Source organism: Plectropomus leopardus, chromosome 2, assembly GCF_026936395.1.
Source record: "Plectropomus leopardus strain MGB_pleo_1.0 chromosome 2, ASM2693639v1, whole genome shotgun sequence".
Lineage (NCBI taxonomy): Eukaryota > Metazoa > Chordata > Actinopteri > Perciformes > Serranidae > Plectropomus > Plectropomus leopardus.
In genome coordinates, this window is record NC_142177.1 from 27,402,555 (window position 1) to 27,420,670 (window position 18,116).

Sequence of the window (18,116 nt, forward strand, 5' to 3'; positions counted from 1 at the left end):
TTATCCAGCATTTTTCAGACGATGCACTCATATATTTTTTAATAACTCACTTGTAGTTGGCAGGTAGTTTGTATGTGTATAAAAGAATATGAGGGGGAAAAACTATTCACCATCAAATAAAAACACAGCAACAACTCACTACGGGCAAAACATTTGGGCCTTATACAAAACATAATAAAGTTGAGGAATTTTTTTTCCCCACAAAATAACACATTTCAGCCTGCATTTGCCTGCTTTTATTGAGTTCTTTTCAGCTATTCATGGATGCACAGATGGCTCCAGCCTACAGGCCCATTATGCTCACAGATGAATCTGAGCAAGGTACTTAATTGGCCTGGTTTCATGTTCGGCTGCAGCGCGGACAGCACCGGAGAGGACACCGGGGAGCCGTGGCGTCCACACAAAAACCACCTCTGCTCCACATTATTGCCCCATCGCTGCTGTGAGAGTGTGTCCGGGTCTGACAGGCTGCCTCTCCCCAACTCCACCACACCACCATCCGAGTTACAGAAGAGGCTTTCGGCTCAAGCCTCCATCCGCCATTTTCAGCAGATTCAAAGCAGGTAGAGCACAAAAATCACAAGTCCCCGGTCACATACGGCAGGTAAGTGCGCGTGTGAGTAGCCTAAACCCCAAAACAAACACCCTACGACCGGGAACACTGAGGGAGAAAAACCGCCTTACTCCGGCAGCATCGGGAAGAATAAGGAGAGCGGACGGTGTGCCTACAAGGGTAACAATAAACTGCATCCTTCAGGCGCTGCACGCTTTAATTTAATACCCGTTCATATTTTGCGTCTTTGTCAACTTTTTTTTTGACGATTAACGCTTTGAAATCCGCTTTACGCACACACACTTTGCACACTGAAATCTCTCCATTTGTTGCCTGAACTTCAGTTTGGAGGGATTTAAAAATGTCTGATCACAACTCCAGCACCGGATCATATTGAGGGGGGAAAAATGACCTAAATCACTTGGCCAGCAAAAAGTTTATGCATTTTAGACTCTCTTTTATTGAAAGAGGCTGTAAAATACCCTGAGCTCGAGCAGCACGAGTCTGAGACAGTGAGGTTTATTGTCCTAGCTTTGTCAGCTGCATCTGCCTTTGAGATTATGAAGCATCACCAGTAAGTTTTAAATGTCAAAATATCTGCTGTATAACTAAATTGAATTTTGGTTTTATTAATGAATTTAGTGTGATATGTGAGCCCAGCCCCAGACACACACACACACACACACACACACACACACACACACACACACACACACACACACACACACACACACACACACACACACACACACACATTGGTCAGCTTATTTTGCTCCTGAGCAATTGGCTTCTCTGCCAGTTTGGACAAAATCAAGTTACTAAAGCAAGGCAAGTGAGTGAGATGGAAACATTTAAAAAAAATAAAATAAAAATAATCTGTATTTCCATCACTGCAAGAAAATAGTTTAGGTGATGAGTTGATACGGTGAAAATTAATTGACTTTTCTGATAACTGATTAGATGTTTGAGAAGCTAAAACTGCTGAATATTTCTAAGAAAGTGACTCAGTTTGTCAAGATTTTCTCTTATGTGTCAGCATACGTCTAATCACATACATTTAAAAACTTGGCTAAATAAATGTGTCTGTGTGTGCGCTGTAAAACCATACAGATCATTTTTGGCATTTATGACAAAGACATTTCATCCACAATTGAACATCTCACACAATAAGTTACACAGTGTGCATTTTTTTTGCAGAAATATAAAAAATTTCTGCATGACCGTCAGTTGTATCGAAGATTTTAGTATCTTTATCTTCCTGATGCTTAGCTTATGGCAGGACTTATCTGTATGGTTTTGGGACAAAAAAACCCCAAAACATTTAAAGACATTATATTGGGGATAATTGTATATTTTCTGACACCCCACAGGTAAAACTTTTGTCAACAATAAACACACTCACACTCATTCCCAATGAAAGTAATTAATTGTTGCAGCCTGCATTTATCCACAGGCTAGACATACTACTTGCTGTATATATTAAAGGGGCTCCAAGGTGTTTTTTACAAGCCCACGAGAAAGAGGAAATAATGGTCATTATGCTGTTCACTTAAAACGCATGTTACAACTTTCATGAAGTCCATAGGTATGGCACTCTCTCGTTACGAACTTTTTTAGGTCAGGATCACTGTAAAAATAAGCCATAGTAAATTTTGTTTTTATCTTGTGTTTAGGTTTATGCAGAAAACTTCAACACTTCTAAAGAAAGTTGTATTAGGTATTAGATGACTTCAGACAGTGAATCTGTGCAATGAACTCACTTTCAGAGCATCTATTCAAGCTTGCTGCTACTTTTTAATCACTTATTCAACTCTGTGTTTACAGTCCATGAGATAACGCTCTATCAAGACTTGGTCCCCTCTGTCAGGTATAAATATTTACCTCTTACAGTCTGTAAAATGAGGGTATCATCTACTGATCAACATGTCATACATACTGATAGTTGACATTTTCACAGGGTTTTAATGCAAATATTTCATGTCTTTCAGATCATGGCTATTACCGGAGGGACAGTGGAAACTTTAGATGAAATTCCAGCTCATGTGTGGAAGGGTTTGCCTGACTGCTTGACTCTCGGCCCGTCAGCTATAAATCAAAACCGCATTGGTGAGTACAAAGAGTGTGTCTCTTCTGTTAAGACAACTATACCATCTTTTAGGTGCATTAACATTTGCATTTCACTGCTGTGCAACTTTGAAAATGACCCCCAGCAGTCAGTAAGTGGACCCCAGCGTGACCAGACTGTGCTTAAAAATGGAGAACTTAAGCAGATTTTAGGATGATCAAATGTAAACAAAAGTGAATTTGAATGCTAGTCATGTCAAAAGGATTACCATATTTTCTACCATGCCTGAGACAAACTCAAGCTTTTATGAAGAATATTTGGATAAATGACTCATAATCTTGGTTAACACATATGCTTCAGACATTCTTTATTCCACAGTGCCCCCTTGGGGTGTATGGACATCCACAGATGCAAGAAAACAAAAGAAACTGAAATAAATAATTGCATTTTTTTGCCCAGTGATTGAAATCAAACTCAGGGGCAAATATAATATATAAGAAGAAAATAATTAGTACAGATTGCGGGTTTGGAACCGCTGTGGCGCTTCTGTGTGAAGTTTGTATGTTCTCCCCTTGGCATCGTGTGTTTTCTAAATTACTCGTAAATGTGAATGTTGGAGTGACTGCTTGTCTGTCTCTATGAGCCTGTTTACACTTGGTATTAACAATGCCTCGTAAGTGATCCGATCGCAGGTGGACAGCACTTAATTCAGGTGTGGACAACCACCAAAAAGCATTGTGATCGATAACTCAAACCACTTGTTGAGGAAGTGTGAGACGCATTTGACCACATATATTTCATAGTGTAATTGTTAATTCAAATGTCAATTAATTTTATTTATAAAGCCTAGTACTGCAAATGACAATTTTCCTTTGAGGGGTTTACAACATACCGTATTCCTCTGTGTTTGGACCCTCACCGTGGATTATGGAAAACTCCCACAAAAACAAACTTAATCAGGGGACGACTCTGTTGTCAATGCTGGCCATGGCGGTTGTTTTAGTGACACGGACTAACCCTCTATAACGTGCTCACTTTATGATGAATTGGATGAAGTATGCGTGACTATCCATTGTATTACATAATGGAAGGCAACGTGTTGATTTTTGCTGAAAGCAGAAGTGAGAGTTTGGATGTCATAACGTGGCACAGGGCATTTGACCTTCTAAGGTAAGTGACATTGGGAGAAATGAAAATTTGTATTCAAGCATTCAGCCGGAGACGTATGATTGACACAGGTGTGAACGGCGATGTGTCTCAGCTGTCCACTATTGTTTGGATCACCAAAGTGCATGTTAATGTCCAGTCTAAACAGACCCAGGATTGTTGATGAGTAAAAACTAAATCCTTAAATACAGAAATGATCAAACACTCCCCCACAGGTAAACATCAGATTGTGTGTTTGTTTGTTTATAAAGATCCCCACTAGCTTCTGTATTAAAATAGTAGCTACTCTTCATGGGGTCTCCATTATTTTCGTTCACAATATTTAATTAACTAGATTACACAAATACACATAACATGGCATTCATACTCACAGTATGACCAAACACATTGCAACACACAACAATTAACACAAACTCAAAGACCATCTAATACACACAATAGCTCTGCATAATGATTTTTCTCTTCAATAGCTGAGAAAATAAAAACCTGGAAACTTATTCATTAAATCACAAGAAAAAAATGTATAGAAAGTATAACAACAAACTTCATTTTAGAACCTTTCATATTGTTTTGTTTCATCATCGTCACAACTTTACACACTAATATATAATAATACTCATCACCTCCATCTCCTGTCAAACATGAAGTACACTGTTTCGGATGATGGTCATCTTCTCATCTATTCTTTAAAGCTTTCACATTAAGACGACCACAACTTACTTTAGACTGATCATGTTTTTTGAAACTTTTTGCTCAACCCTGCGTAAACAATCTGTCTTAAATAACCTTTAGTCGTTGTAAACCTCACATGCCAATTCTGAAGATCAACATTGAGTTTAAATTCAAGATTTACCGTTATTAAAGTCAAAAACACACTACAGGATATCTGGTTTTTGGGCACCACTCTGTAATTGTACCTGAAACACATTTCGTGCTTGACAAAAATAAAAATCTCAGATGTAACAGGTATAAAATGTTCTTCCCTATTCCTATTTTAAGGTGTCTGGGCCACCCGGGTCATCCCCAAAGGCAAGAGGTTCGGCCCATTTGTTGGAGAGAAGAAAAAACGATCCCAGGTGTCCAGCAATGTCTACATGTGGGAGGTACATTACTGGCTGCTCTGTTAGCTTGTTCCCTAAAATAATCTCCTCCTCCTTTCTGCGGTGTAGTCACTGCATAGCTAAAACGGGCCCAACTGCATTCTGTATCAAGCTTAGCACTTACAGCTCATAAGACTGTATATGTAATTTTTTTCACCTTTAAAATTTAATTGATAAATCAACACAGTCATCTCCAGTTTTGACGTTTTTGTAACGTTTCTGTGACAAATAATGCTGATTATGTTTCAGCTCCCACTTGGGCAAAGGTGACCCTATTCAGTGCTCCTGTCCAGGTCTTGTAGAGCTACAGTATAAATGTATATTTATGGCACCATCTTTGTACCTGTGTCCTGCAGGTTTATTTCCCATCGCGGGGCTGGATGTGTGTTGACGCCACAGATCCCATGAAAGGAAACTGGCTGCGATATGTGAACTGGGCACGCTCCACTGAAGATCAGAATCTTTTTCCCCTGGAGATAAACAGAGCCATTCATTACAAAGTTTTAAAGGTAGGTCCAACACACATTCATACAACCCCTAGGGCCTACAAGCTGTTAAACTTGAACAATCAATCAATGAATCAATATATTTGCTGTTTTCAGTGGAGGCATGCAAGAAAAAACATTGCTCTCTTTTCAGATTCAAGATAACACTGACTAATTGATTTACAAATGGTCATTTTGTGTGTGAAGTTTTCCCTTAAATTGAGGATTAACAGTACATAAATACATACAATTAGTTGTCAGTTTAAAAACAACAAAAAACTGTGTAGTGTTTTGTCGTGGTATTGAACTGCACTACATTATATTGAAATGTGTTTAAAATATTCCTATCCTTGTATGTTTAATATCATATCAATGTAATGCGTCCAGTCCAACACAACTATAAACCTCAATAATAAACACATAGTTAAATTTAATCCTCTCTGTCAGTGCTAATAATTATAATAATAAAAAAGTTCATTTTAATAGCACTTATAAAAAAACAACAGTACAACTTACTTTAGACATAAAATCACAATAAACACGAACACACAGGAAAAAATAGAAACAATAAACAATGATAATGTCGGTGGATTAACCAAAGCAGGAACAATGTACAATAACCATATAATCTAGCATACACTTAATTTGTTGCAGCCTATCGGGCTGGGAGAGGAGCTGCTGGTGTGGTACACCGTTTTTTATGGTCGCTCTGATGCCAAGCATAGAGAATTACAGAGAGTAGAAATAAGTACCAGCACAAAGTGTGTAAAAATATAAAATATAAATACATTAATACTAAAAAATCAAGAACTAGTATGTAAATATTTAAGATTATAAACACAGTATGTATAAAATGCTACCTGTGTATAAATATAACACTATGTGCCTTATGCCACAATGCAATGTATAAACAAGTCTGTAAAGTTAGAAGTAGAAAGCACCAATGACTAACAATAGTGATAAAATAGAAATAAAACATGTTTATACTAATTAGGTGTTGTGTAAATTGTAAACAAGGGGTTGACAGGTTATCGGCCTAGCCGATTATCAGGGCCGATAGGGCATTTTAGCTGTATCAGTGTTTTATTCAAATGATCGCAGATAAAATTGATTTATTTTAAAAGTGCAAAGAAAGTGTTAGCATATTAGGAACTATTACTTTGTGAAACCTCGGGAACATTTTTTATTTCTTCATTTCATTATTTAAATTTTCACTTGACTTTCTGTATATGCTGTTGAAAGTTTCAGTTTTGATTAAACATTTTCCGAAAGCATTTAAACAAAGTTTTGTGTTGGAGTTTGCTATATTTCGAATTCAAAATTTTGGAATTCATATCGGTTCCAAATATTTGTCATCAGTCTCATTAACTACAAATAATCGGTATCGGCGCTGAAACACAAATATCGGTCAATCCCTATTGTGAAGTATACAAATAGTGCAAATAAATACTGATTTTGTACAGTATGTGCATGTAATGTATATTCAGGCGTCTGGGATTACTGCAGACTATGGTGAAAAAACTGTCAATACCCCCCTTAGACAGATAAGATGCACAGTGGCCCAAATATCCCCCTTGCCTCTCAGCAAGCCGGGCTGTGATTGGTGGCTGAGCTCATCTCTCATTGTTGCAGCCTATCGGGCCGGGAGAGGAGCTGCTGGTGTGGTACACTGTGGAAGACAACCCTGAGATAACAGCTGCACTGGAGGAAGAAAGAGCCAGCAGTCTGAACAGGAAAAATTCACCCAGGGCGAAGCGAGGTGAGGCCTTACTCAACTCTAACCGAGATGTGCTCGGGTTTTAACCTCTGATATACGTGCTGCACACGCTCCACATCAACTCGAGCACGATTTTGTGTCTTTGCAGCTCAGTCGAAGTTGTAACATGCGAGCTAAGCTAGCTACAAATGAAGGAAGGCTAGTGGTGGCTAACGGGAGCGATGTGTGGGGCTTTTCTCTACTTTCACACCCGACCCGAAACTCGTCGCTGCCGGTGGATTTAGCTCAAAATGCCGATTGTGTTCCCGTGAAAGACGATGTTTAGCTTCTAAAGGGGCGTCTTGGCAACTTTTTAGCAGCTTTTCCTCCTCCTCTGGGTCCTGACGTTGTCGAGGATGTGACCTTCCTTGAGTTCCTAAAGCATGAAAGCCATCCATCGGCGAGCCTCTCTACTTGATGATGGCCTAGCAGGTTAGCTAACTAGCCAGCTGCCTTATCCAAACTGCAGGCTTACAAGAGCACAAGTGTTATATAACAACCTTAAATGCAGCTTTTATGTACTGTAAAGAGTGTTTAAAATTACATTTGCCGTCATTTTGGGGCTAGAATAACCAGTTCATCGAGTTGTCAGACTTGGTGTTGCATGCTAGCATGAGGCTAAACGGCTAGGTCTGATCGCACGGATATATTCCGGTTTTTGTGAAACAGATGGCAAACTATGTGGACTCAAATACTATTAAAAACATATATGAATGTGGTGGAAAGACGGTTAACACAGTGGCACTCTCTATAATGGGTCGGTGTAGTGTTGTAGCCTGCTTAGATAACTAACATTTCGTGACATCAAAATAAAATCTAAAAATAACGCCACAGAGTCATCATTAAGTCAACATTTAGAGCAGTTTGTGTTCAATAAAGTCATTTAAAACATTCAGCATATCAAGTAATTGTACGACAATCAACATGGCAGTGAAATGTCACTGTTATTTCTTCAGTATGAACTTTGGACATGGTGTTTCCATGTTTTGTATCATGTGGTTTATTCAAAGCAGGACCAGAAAAAAGATGGAAAATTGATTTAAAAAAAATACATTTAGTGTCTGCTATCTGATCTTATCTGCTATGGTCTGTTTTTGATACTTCTTGTTTAACCTGTCTTAGTCTTTTGGCATGTGGGTGTTGCGTAGTGTGATGCATGCATGGTAAAGAAATCCTCTGGAAATATTATAATAGCACAAACATACTCTGTGGAAAATATACTGCAGATGCTTGCAAATGTCATTTAGAGAGTGTTGACTCTTTATTTAGTTTAAATTAAGAAAAAACATGAACATAGGCAGAATGCAGGAAGTCATATTTGTCCCTGTAACTCCAGAAATGTCTGTGAAATAAGGTAGCCCCCCCCCTCGCTAAAATATAAGGGCTTTGAGCTTTTATCTTTGAAACATCATTGTCTGTAATTATAAAGTAATGTTGTTGAATAGCTTTTGTGTCATTCCTTGTGCAGGAAATGGCCTCCAGCACATCATCTCTTTATACTGCAGTATTTTGGCTTTTGGCAGCTCTGTACTGCACTGCACTGCAAAGTCAACCTTGATAAAGTTAGCCTGCCTCCCCTGCTAGCTTCATCTTAATATCAATAATACCTAACCAATGTGTGCCAGAGGTGGTGTGCTTGCACAGTGACTGCTGAATGTTAAAAACAAATGGATAGAAAAGGCAAGGGCTCTTAAATGCTGGTGCAGTAAAATAGTAAAACAATGTTTGGGTGTTTGTGCTGCTGTAGATTTAGCAGACTGCCTGTGACCATGCTGATCAGATGACTGACCTGCAGCATGTGTTTCTCTGGTATGAATTAGGCTTTGTAGGCCAGGTCAGGTGACCTTGTTGACACACTCCCGATAACGAGGAGGTGCCAGGGAAGCCTCTTGATTCAGACAGGGGTTAGAAATTTAAATTAATGATGCGTGTAAGCACATAATTATGCAATTTGTGGCTTCTGTGTGCTTTTTACGATTTGGTAAAGTAATTTGAGCATGTGAAGTTAAACAATAAAATTGATTTTCAAAGCTTTATTAACATGGTTTCAGGGGTTGTTTAATCATATCTTACACATCTGGTGATCTTTTTTATCATCCCTCCAGAAGGCAATCAAGACTTTCATTTACAATAAATAACCCAAATCTGCTATTTAGCCAGAAAGAAACAGTAATGCTCAAATCAATATTAACTGCTTTCTTAACAATAGGGCTGTACCAAACTATGCTAGACAAATCTCATTTGGCAGTTCAATATGAATATTTGAGAAATTTTAACTCTTAACTTTAATTTTTACATGTAAAATTTTGACGTTTCAGCAGGCTGAGCGGGACGCTCACTGTGACAGTGGCATTCACGTCACAAAAGTAAACAAGCTAACAGCGGATTGCAAATGCACAACAGCATTTTTGGCCAACCCTCAATATTAAAAAAAGCCTGACTGTATCCTATTAAGTTGCTGTGAGCTATAAATTCACCACTTCTTTACCTTCCAGTGCGGCCTCTCTCTCTCCATCTGTACTCTGCAGCATGTCCGCCGCTGCAAAGAGTAGCATGAAAGTCAAGAACACTCACTCTGCAGCAAATTCTGGGGACCAGAATGTCCCCATAAGTACGCTGCAAAGAAAAAAACTGTCTCCAACTGATGATTCGAGTCTCGGACTTTCAAGGGGCAGCCCTGCATGACATGTTACAATAACTGGTCTTATAAAATACTTTGTCATTCTTATTGGTTTATTATCAAGGACAATTCTGCTCATAAAATTTGGGATGGAAACATGGCACTGGCAAAAATATTAGGATACAATAACATAAGTTTTCTACACTTTTCTTTTTTAAACTAGTATTTGCTTTTGATAGCCTGATACAAAGTAATGAGTGTGTTTGTACTTGCAGCCAGAAGAAAGCTGCTGGAAAGAGCCAGACAGGCTGGTTTGGGTGGATTCAAGAAAACAAGTGTAGCCAAACCTACTGTCAAGGAGATGTGGGATGGGGAAGAAGGTAAGATGACTTATAGTCCTGGATAATCAGTATATTTACATTTTTCACCCTGTCTCATGGAACATGTCTTTAGTTGTGACTTGTTAAGAGTGTTAATTATTTACCAAATTGATATAACATCACATAACTTGACTGTTTACAGGTGTGAAGGAGGAGGATGAGAGGCCATCCACCTTAGGGCCATCCCAGGACCTCCAGGAAACCCATCCCTTAGGAATCACTGACCGAAGAGATGTGGAGGACATGTCGGCAGTGATAAATGACAGAGGAAATGGGGAGGAGGAAGAGGAAGAAGAGGAGGATGCTGATGATTTGGAGGATCCAAGTGACATACAGCAGCAAACTGCTGAGCATTCATCTGCGGCTCACTCCATGCAAAATAAGCAGCCTGGCTCATCGCTGACACAGGGCGAAGAAAGCCATCAGGACTCGCAGGGAAAGTTGGAGTCAGAGGTTGATCCTGATCTTGACCTTGATCCGGACCCCGATGGTGACATTGAGGGTGATCCCCACGGAGAGTCGTACCCCTGTCAGCACTGTGAGCGCCACTTCTCCACTAGGCAGGGTCTGGAACGTCACTTACACATTCACGCCATCACTAACCAGCAAATGCAACTGTTCAAGTGCCGGTACTGCAGTAAATCCTTCGGCTCACAGGTGGGGCGGCGGAGACACGAGAGGAGGCATGAGAGTGGGCACAAGAAAAGGCCTGGCTCTTTGGCTGGGACTGCTGGTCTACTCAGTCCTGTGGTGCAGACTGATGGCTCAAGTCCCGACTGCACCAGCCCAACGAGTCACTATATAGCCATCGGGTCCCAGTTGACTGGCGGACCTCTGCACAACTCTGAGATGCAGAGAAAGGAGTCAGGGCCTTACGCTGACCGTCCCTTTATATTGGATGAAAACGGGGAGTCAAAGGAACTCCATCCCTGCAAGTACTGTAACAAAGCATTTGGCACGCACACCAACATGCGCCGGCACCAACGCAGAATACACGAACGGCATTTGTTACCAAAAGGAGTTCGCAGGAAAGGCATGCTGCTGCAAGAGGCATCAGTGCAGCAACAGCAGCCTGATGAGTCCCCCAGCACCAGCCCTCCGCCCGTCTATGTGCCCAGTGCAGATACAGAAGATGAGGTAGACAGGGACGATTACGCAGTCGACATATCCAAAAACATCTCTGAGAATCTGAGCTTCTACATTGACGGTAAGATTGTGTCCACCAGTTCGGTGAGCAGCTGTGAGGTAATAGAAGTGGACTCCAGATCTGCTGCTCTGTTCGGCCTGGACACAGTTATCATCAGCCCAAATCAGATAAGTCAGGCACTGAATTTGGAGGGTCGGACGAGTGCTGCAAAGCAAGTCTCAAACATTGGCCAGCCAGCGGCAAAAAGAAGGACATCTACACCCCCACTTGTTCCCAGCCTCAAAGTGGAGACAGAATCATCATCTTTTCCAGCCTCCTCATCATCCTCTTCATCCTCCACATCTTCCTCATCTAACTTGGTAGTGGGTGGGCTGTTCCAGCAAGCTGCCGATTCATCAGCATTTCAACGAGAGAAAACGGTGTATCTCTCACCTAAGCTCAAACAGCTCCTTCAGACACAAGACATTCAGAAATCAACCATTGCTCTGATAACCGAAAGCCATAGACTGGCCTCCCCGCTGTCAGTCACGCCGCTGCCAGGAGCTTCAGGCAGGTTTAAAAGAAGAACATCCTCTCCCCCTTCATCTCCACAACTCAGTCCTGCATGTAAAACGGAGAGCTGTAAAGACGAGGGGGTGAGCTCATACGCCCTTAAGGTGCCAAAGCTGGAAAGCCACAGCGTGTCACCTCCTGGGAGCCTACTGGACAAGGAAGACGGAGACAGCCTGAGCCTTTCTGGAAACAATATGCATGGCCAAACCTCATCTAGTAGTGGTGGAAATTCCTGTAATCAGCAGCCCTTGGATCTTTCAAACTCCATCAGTAGGAGGAGTGACAGTTTGAGCAAGGTGCTCGGGGATTCAGCTCTTGATTTAAGCTTCCATCGGAAGGGCAGCGCAGAGCCTGAATTAAAGGGAAGTCCGGCACCGCAGCCTCTGATAAAAAAGAAAAAGCCTAATACCAGCATGCTGGAAAAGGTGCTGATGAATGAGTATTTAGGTTTACCTTTGACAGGAGAGGAGGGCCCCTCGCCCTTAGCCAACCTAAGTTGTTTCCATTCTCGTTCTCCAAACGTTGCGTCAGAGTCTGCCCACCCCTCTCCGCCCTCTTTGACCCCTGTCACCATGAACCCCTCTTCCCCTGGTAACTCCAGTGTGACATCCCCGACACCACCTCCCCCTCTACTACCAACCATACCATCTCCACCAGCTATGCCTAGCTCTCCTCTTTCTCAGCCTTCAGATTCCTCTGCACTGAGACCTCTTCCTGTCCTCTCACCAAAAATGTCTCCAAGATCAGTTGAACACAAACCCCCATCAGACACAGAGGAGAATTTGTTTGCTGAAGCAAAGGAAGACGAAGAAGAGAACTGTATCTCTGAGCCACTGGATTCCCCGAGCACTCCACCAATAGAGCCTCTTAATAGTTCAGCGATATCAAGCCCTGGTGAGCCGACATCAGTAGATCTGCCCACTGCAGGAGATGATTCTCAGATTGCAACTTACAACAGTCAGATAAATGGCAAAATAAACCAAAACATAGGCTCAGTAACAGAGAAATCTCTCCCTGCTCTCTTATCCCAGCCAGAATCCTCCTCTTCCTCATCATCTCCTCCTCCTGCCTCACATGATTCATCCCCATTGCTGGTTCCCCTCCCTCAGATTAAGATAAAAGACGAGCCGCAGCACAGCGTAGATGAGCTGCCAGTTATGAATCATGCTCCTCAGGATGGTGTTGACTCTTCACCTCAGCCTGCTGCTCCTGATAAACCGTCTGACAAAACCTCTGAGGCAGAGGAAGTCGACTCGACATACTGCAAGACTTTTGTGTGTAATGTCTGCGAGGAGCCGTTTAACTCCATCAAAGAGCTCAGCGGACACATTACCGAGCACGCTGCGGACTGGCCCTTTAAGTGCGAATTCTGCGTTCAGCTGTTTGGTGATGCTCCCGCCCTGCTGGCTCACCGGACGACACTACACGGAGTGGGCAGGATCTTTGTGTGCTCTGTTTGTACCAAGGAGTTTGCATTCCTCTGTAACCTGCAGCAGCACCAAAAGGATCTGCATCCAAATGAGACGTGTTCACACACCACGGTAGAGAGTGGCAAGTTAAGGCCGCAAAACTACACAGATCCATCCAGAGCCAAAGAGGAAGGCAGCCCCTCAACGCCAGCACCAGAGACGACTGAAGAAGCTGCTCCACACAGTGACACTGATTTAGCAAATGCAGAGCCTGATGTTAACGGTAATCATGCAGAGGATGGGGCGGAGGACCCTAACGAGGAGCTGTACACTACAATAAAGATCATGGCCTCAGAGGGAGGGAAGCCCAAAGGCCCGGATGTCCGCCTCGGCATTAACCAACACTACCCCAGCTATAAACCACCCCCTTTTCCTTATCACAGCCGTTCCCATGCTGGCTCTGTGGCCTCGGCTACTAACTTCACCACCCACAACATACCACAAACTTTCAGCACTGCCATTCGCTGCACCAAGTGTGGCAACAGCTTTGACAACATGCCTGAACTTCACAAGCACATTTTGGCCTGTGCCAGCGCTAGTGATAAGAAGCGCTACACTCCCAAGAAGAACCCCATCCCCCTCAAGCAAATAGTGAAGAGTCCGAACGGAGTGGTGTCACCCTCAGCAGCAATCGCAGGCCAGAGTCCTTTCCGTAGAATGGGTCAGCCAAAGAGACTGAACTTTAATCAAGATACTGGTAAAACAAAAATGAGTGCCCTCAGTAAGAAGAAAAACCAGCTGGTCCAGAAGGCGATTTCACACAAAAATAAAGCTGTCACTACTGCCAAGAAGGCTACCGTTAAAGTTGAAGAAGAGCAGGCCTCTAACGTTTGCCCTCACTGCAGTCGGGAGTTTACTTATCCCGCAAGTCTCAGTAAACATATGGCCGTCAGCTGTCCTCGGAAGCCTGTTGTTAAAAAGGGCAAAAAAGGTCTAGCTGAGGTGAAAAAAGAAGCAGTTTCTGTGGTAGATAAAAATACAAATCTTAAAAAGAAAGCGTCAGACTGTGAAACGCCACACACAGAGCCAGAGCCTAAACCCCTGGGAAAGACCAGAGCTCGTAGCTCTGGTGCAGCAGACCCTGAACCCTCTCAGACAGGCAAAGGAAAAACCGCTGCGACTGCAGGCCGACTAAAAAGGCCCGCCTCGTTCCCAGCACCAGTTTCTGTTAGCAAAAAAACGAAGAAGGGCCAAGTTCAGTCTCTACCTCCCACCCCATCAGCCCCGGACACTCCCAGTAACGCTGCACAGCAACGGCCAGCCATGAAAATGCAGCGTATGGGCAAAGAGGCAGCACCCAAGAAATTAGCCAAATTGCCACCCACACCACAGCTGAAGAAAGAGGAGCGGTTCTCCCTTCGAACGAGGGAGAGAGTAGGTGGTCCAGTCACCAGGAGCTTACAGATGGCCAACGCAGCTCCTTCTGCTGAGGTGAAATCGGAGGAACCACCAATTCAAGAGCCAAAAGAGACTCAGGTGAGACATTACACTGTGTTTGGGTCCTTGACTCTCTTGTTTTGTCTCTTTATGGGGTGCAGACACATAAATTGGCCAGGCTATCATTATCTCATTGGAGATGCATCAGTATTAATGTATATGCCAGCGATAGGTGACTTTAGAATTTGCAGCACAAGATGGAGGCAGTTTATTAAGTGCCCCTGTTTCAGTTTTTCCACCAAATAATGCAGAAAACTTTTTTTTTTTTAATTTACAAAATGTCCAGCTCAGTTCATATTGAGGTATAATCTTTGCTGTTTTTAGATAAACTTCAGGATTATGTGTGTTTTTGTGTGTAAAAGTGTTCCACACTGGAATATCTAAAAAAAAAGTACCATAGAAAAAACCCTGCTTGTAGTTTTCTTAGGTTAAGAAATGTTAATATTTTGTATAGTTTTCAAAATATGTATATATGTTCATGTTTTAAAAAAAGGATATTGTGTAATACAGCAATATCTGATTTAAAAAAAAAGAAAGTTCTCAAATATTAATATCATTATCTTCTCAAAATCCAGTTTCGATTGGGCTGCCTAACATCCTGTTTCATAAAACATTTGTTCGACATCAGAATTTTGAATTTATAAAGAAATTACTAAAGCACATATACTTCTGCCATTTATTATGTTCATTTCTTTGATATTACGAACGCACATCTCTTGGGCTGCAACTAACACATTTTATTCTTGGTCTCTCTGCCATTTTTATTTTCTTGATTAATCATCAAGTCTATAAAATATAAGTAAACAATGAAAAATACTTGAGTAACTAAGGCGACAAGCTGACAGTCTTGTTTCATTCAACCAAAGTCCAAAACTGAAAGACATTCACTCAAAATAATGTTACATTCACATTTTGGAACCAGAGAACATCAAATGCGCTATATTTTTATTTGAAATATTAAACAACAGTCGAGTATCAAAATTGCTGCAGGTTAACTGACCAAACAGTTAACAAGCTCACAGAAAGCACGGCGATAAAAGCACAGCACTCACCAGCTACATTCAGGATCTGCCCGATCTGCTTTCATAAAGTTTAGTCTTTGTTATTACTGACATACACAGCTCAGGATAGACAGTAAGGGAGCAACAGAGAACACCAGCGCCTTTCTGAAAAGTTCAGAGATTTTCAACAAGAGGTGCTCTTTAGCGGCCCGCTCAGAAATGCCAGAGTGCGCTGGGCGCAGTGCTTTGTCTCTCTCCTCATTAGGAACAATTGAAAAAAGACGCTGGCACTCAGAAGTAAACGCTGTGTGAGCACGGGCCCTAATCTTTGCAGCTCCACACAGCTCTGTGTTGGTCAACTCTGTTTGCCTTTGTGTGTTACAGGAGGTGCTGATGAAGTGAGCCATGTGGACTATGAGGTCTCCGCGGGAATACGGTGCTCACCTCTCAGGCAACACTCTGGACTAATCAAGGCACTGACAGCACTGAGGTCGACCTCTGTGGTGGGCTTATTCACTCAAAACACGTCAAGTCTGCTTCTCTCTACTGCCTTTGCTGGATTTAAGGAGGGAACTCTCTTTATCTTCCATCTTATCCCACAAACTGAACTGAGCCTTGATTTTTAGCCAGCCTTGCAAAAAAGAAAAGGAAAAAGAAACTGTAAATGACAATGAGTTAATATATACAATACGAGTCATTACTTGACCCAAAACAGTAACATTAGGGCTCCGTTATGTTGGAAAGCTGATATATTGCAAATGGCAATCACGTATCAGTTATGGTTAGGGAAACTTGTTTATTCTTTCGTTCCGTATTTTCCCCGTTTTGGTTGTTTAGATTTTTGGATGTTTCCAGAGTCTCTTAATGCATGTGCAGAATAGAGTATGAACTAGATTAAGCCAGTTTCCATGTCTCTCCCAAACGGGCACCTACTTCCGTTAATACATGATTTGCAAAGTATGTATGTTTGATTTAAATTTCTGTAGTCGTTATATTGTAGAATATATCTTATTGGCATATTTTTGTTTGGGAAACAAAAATGAAAATGGCAGTCGTTTACTGCAACAATTGGTCCTCAGGAACACTGTATATGTGTGTGGTAAGTATGTGTATGGTTCTAGTTGGATGTGTGGCCCGACAGCTATTCCTTTGGATAAATCTCAAGTATGTCTCATGTTTTTACTTGCCTTCTCATACTCTTGTTTATCTGACGTCGGCAGGTAATTCCAGTTGTAAAATGATGGGAATTATGTTTTAGTCTCCTTAAAATAATGTCCGTCTTGAAAAGAATTTTTAATATCACTCATTTCAGCCCAGTGTTTCGTACAGCACTTTAAAACAAACTGCCAAAATTTCTAGCCGGATCAGTGAGATGGCTTAATTTAACGGTGAATAATGGAATGTATTCAGGTCTGTTGCACTTCGCAGACACTGTTAATTTGCACCAAATTGGTGCAAATCATTCATCTAATCTTAAATGCTTCTTTTACAGCCAACAAATTTACAAAGTGGATGTTTCCGTTAAGCAAATTTGACACATAAAAATGGCACATGAACCAACTTTTATATGCCAAAATGCATGACAACTTAAATCCTCAAAAAAATGTTGAATGCAGCAGTGTTTTGTTTTTGTCCGTTGTAAGTGGACGTGTAAAAAGTTGTTTCATGTGTCATTTTTTTATTTCAAGAGCCATGCCACAAGTAACTGAACAATTTTTCTCCTAAGGAAAAAGTCGTCTTTATTTCAGTGGGTTGATATAATATGTGATAAGATTGTACCAATGAAAAGCTTCTTATTTTTAGTTCATAGTCTCCAGTGCTCGCCCCACCTCTTGACCATATCCAGTTGTTCCACAGAGATAGCAGACACACAAGCAGTGCTTCAGTGCTTGTAGCATGTTATGGAAAGTAAATTGAACAATATGATTTGAAGCTAATTTATATTTCCACAAGAAATCCTCATGTTTTGCCTTTCAATATCAAGATTATGTATTTAAGGATGAACAAAGACAAAAATCCCAAATGACCTCAAGTTAAACATTGCTGTAATTGACATAATAAAAAAAAAGTTTTTCAATTTGTGTAAAGCTTTTATTGTTTTTAGCTTACAGGGTTTCCAATTCTAATCATACTCTCCGAGATGTGAGTGTAAACAAATAGAAATTAAATAGATCGAAAGGGTCGTCTAACATCGATCCAGGTCATTCAATTTCTGTTTGTTGAAAGGGAGTTTTTGAGTTCATGATTTAATATGTAATGTATTTCTTCATTATTGAACTTCAATGGTTATGTAAAAATCAAGATGTGGACGTACAGAGAACATGATTAACTGCTCTCATAAGTGACTCTGACTCCTTTCAGGCTATTTTAGTCGCCGAGACGTT

General features: G+C 41.3%; 1 protein-coding gene across 2 annotated transcripts; it reads left to right on the forward strand.

Moving 5' to 3' along the window:
* The first annotated feature begins 357 nt into the window (after nt 1–357).
* On the forward strand, nt 358–17,809 carry prdm2b (PR domain containing 2, with ZNF domain b). Of its 2 annotated transcripts, XM_088089649.1 has the most exons (9): nt 358–563; nt 2,378–2,420; nt 2,542–2,659; nt 4,785–4,888; nt 5,242–5,394; nt 7,003–7,129; nt 10,022–10,126; nt 10,269–14,770; nt 16,117–17,809. In XM_088089649.1, exons 3-9 carry the CDS (start codon nt 2,545–2,547, stop codon nt 16,132–16,134), a joined length of 5,124 nt encoding a protein of 1,707 aa, XP_087945775.1. In that variant the 5' UTR covers nt 358–563; nt 2,378–2,420; nt 2,542–2,544; the 3' UTR covers nt 16,135–17,809. The 2 variants fall into 2 exon arrangements, with proteins under 2 accessions (XP_087945775.1, XP_042362738.1); XM_042506804.2 differs by lacking the exon at nt 2,378–2,420.
* The last annotated feature ends 307 nt before the right edge of the window (nt 17,810–18,116 follow it).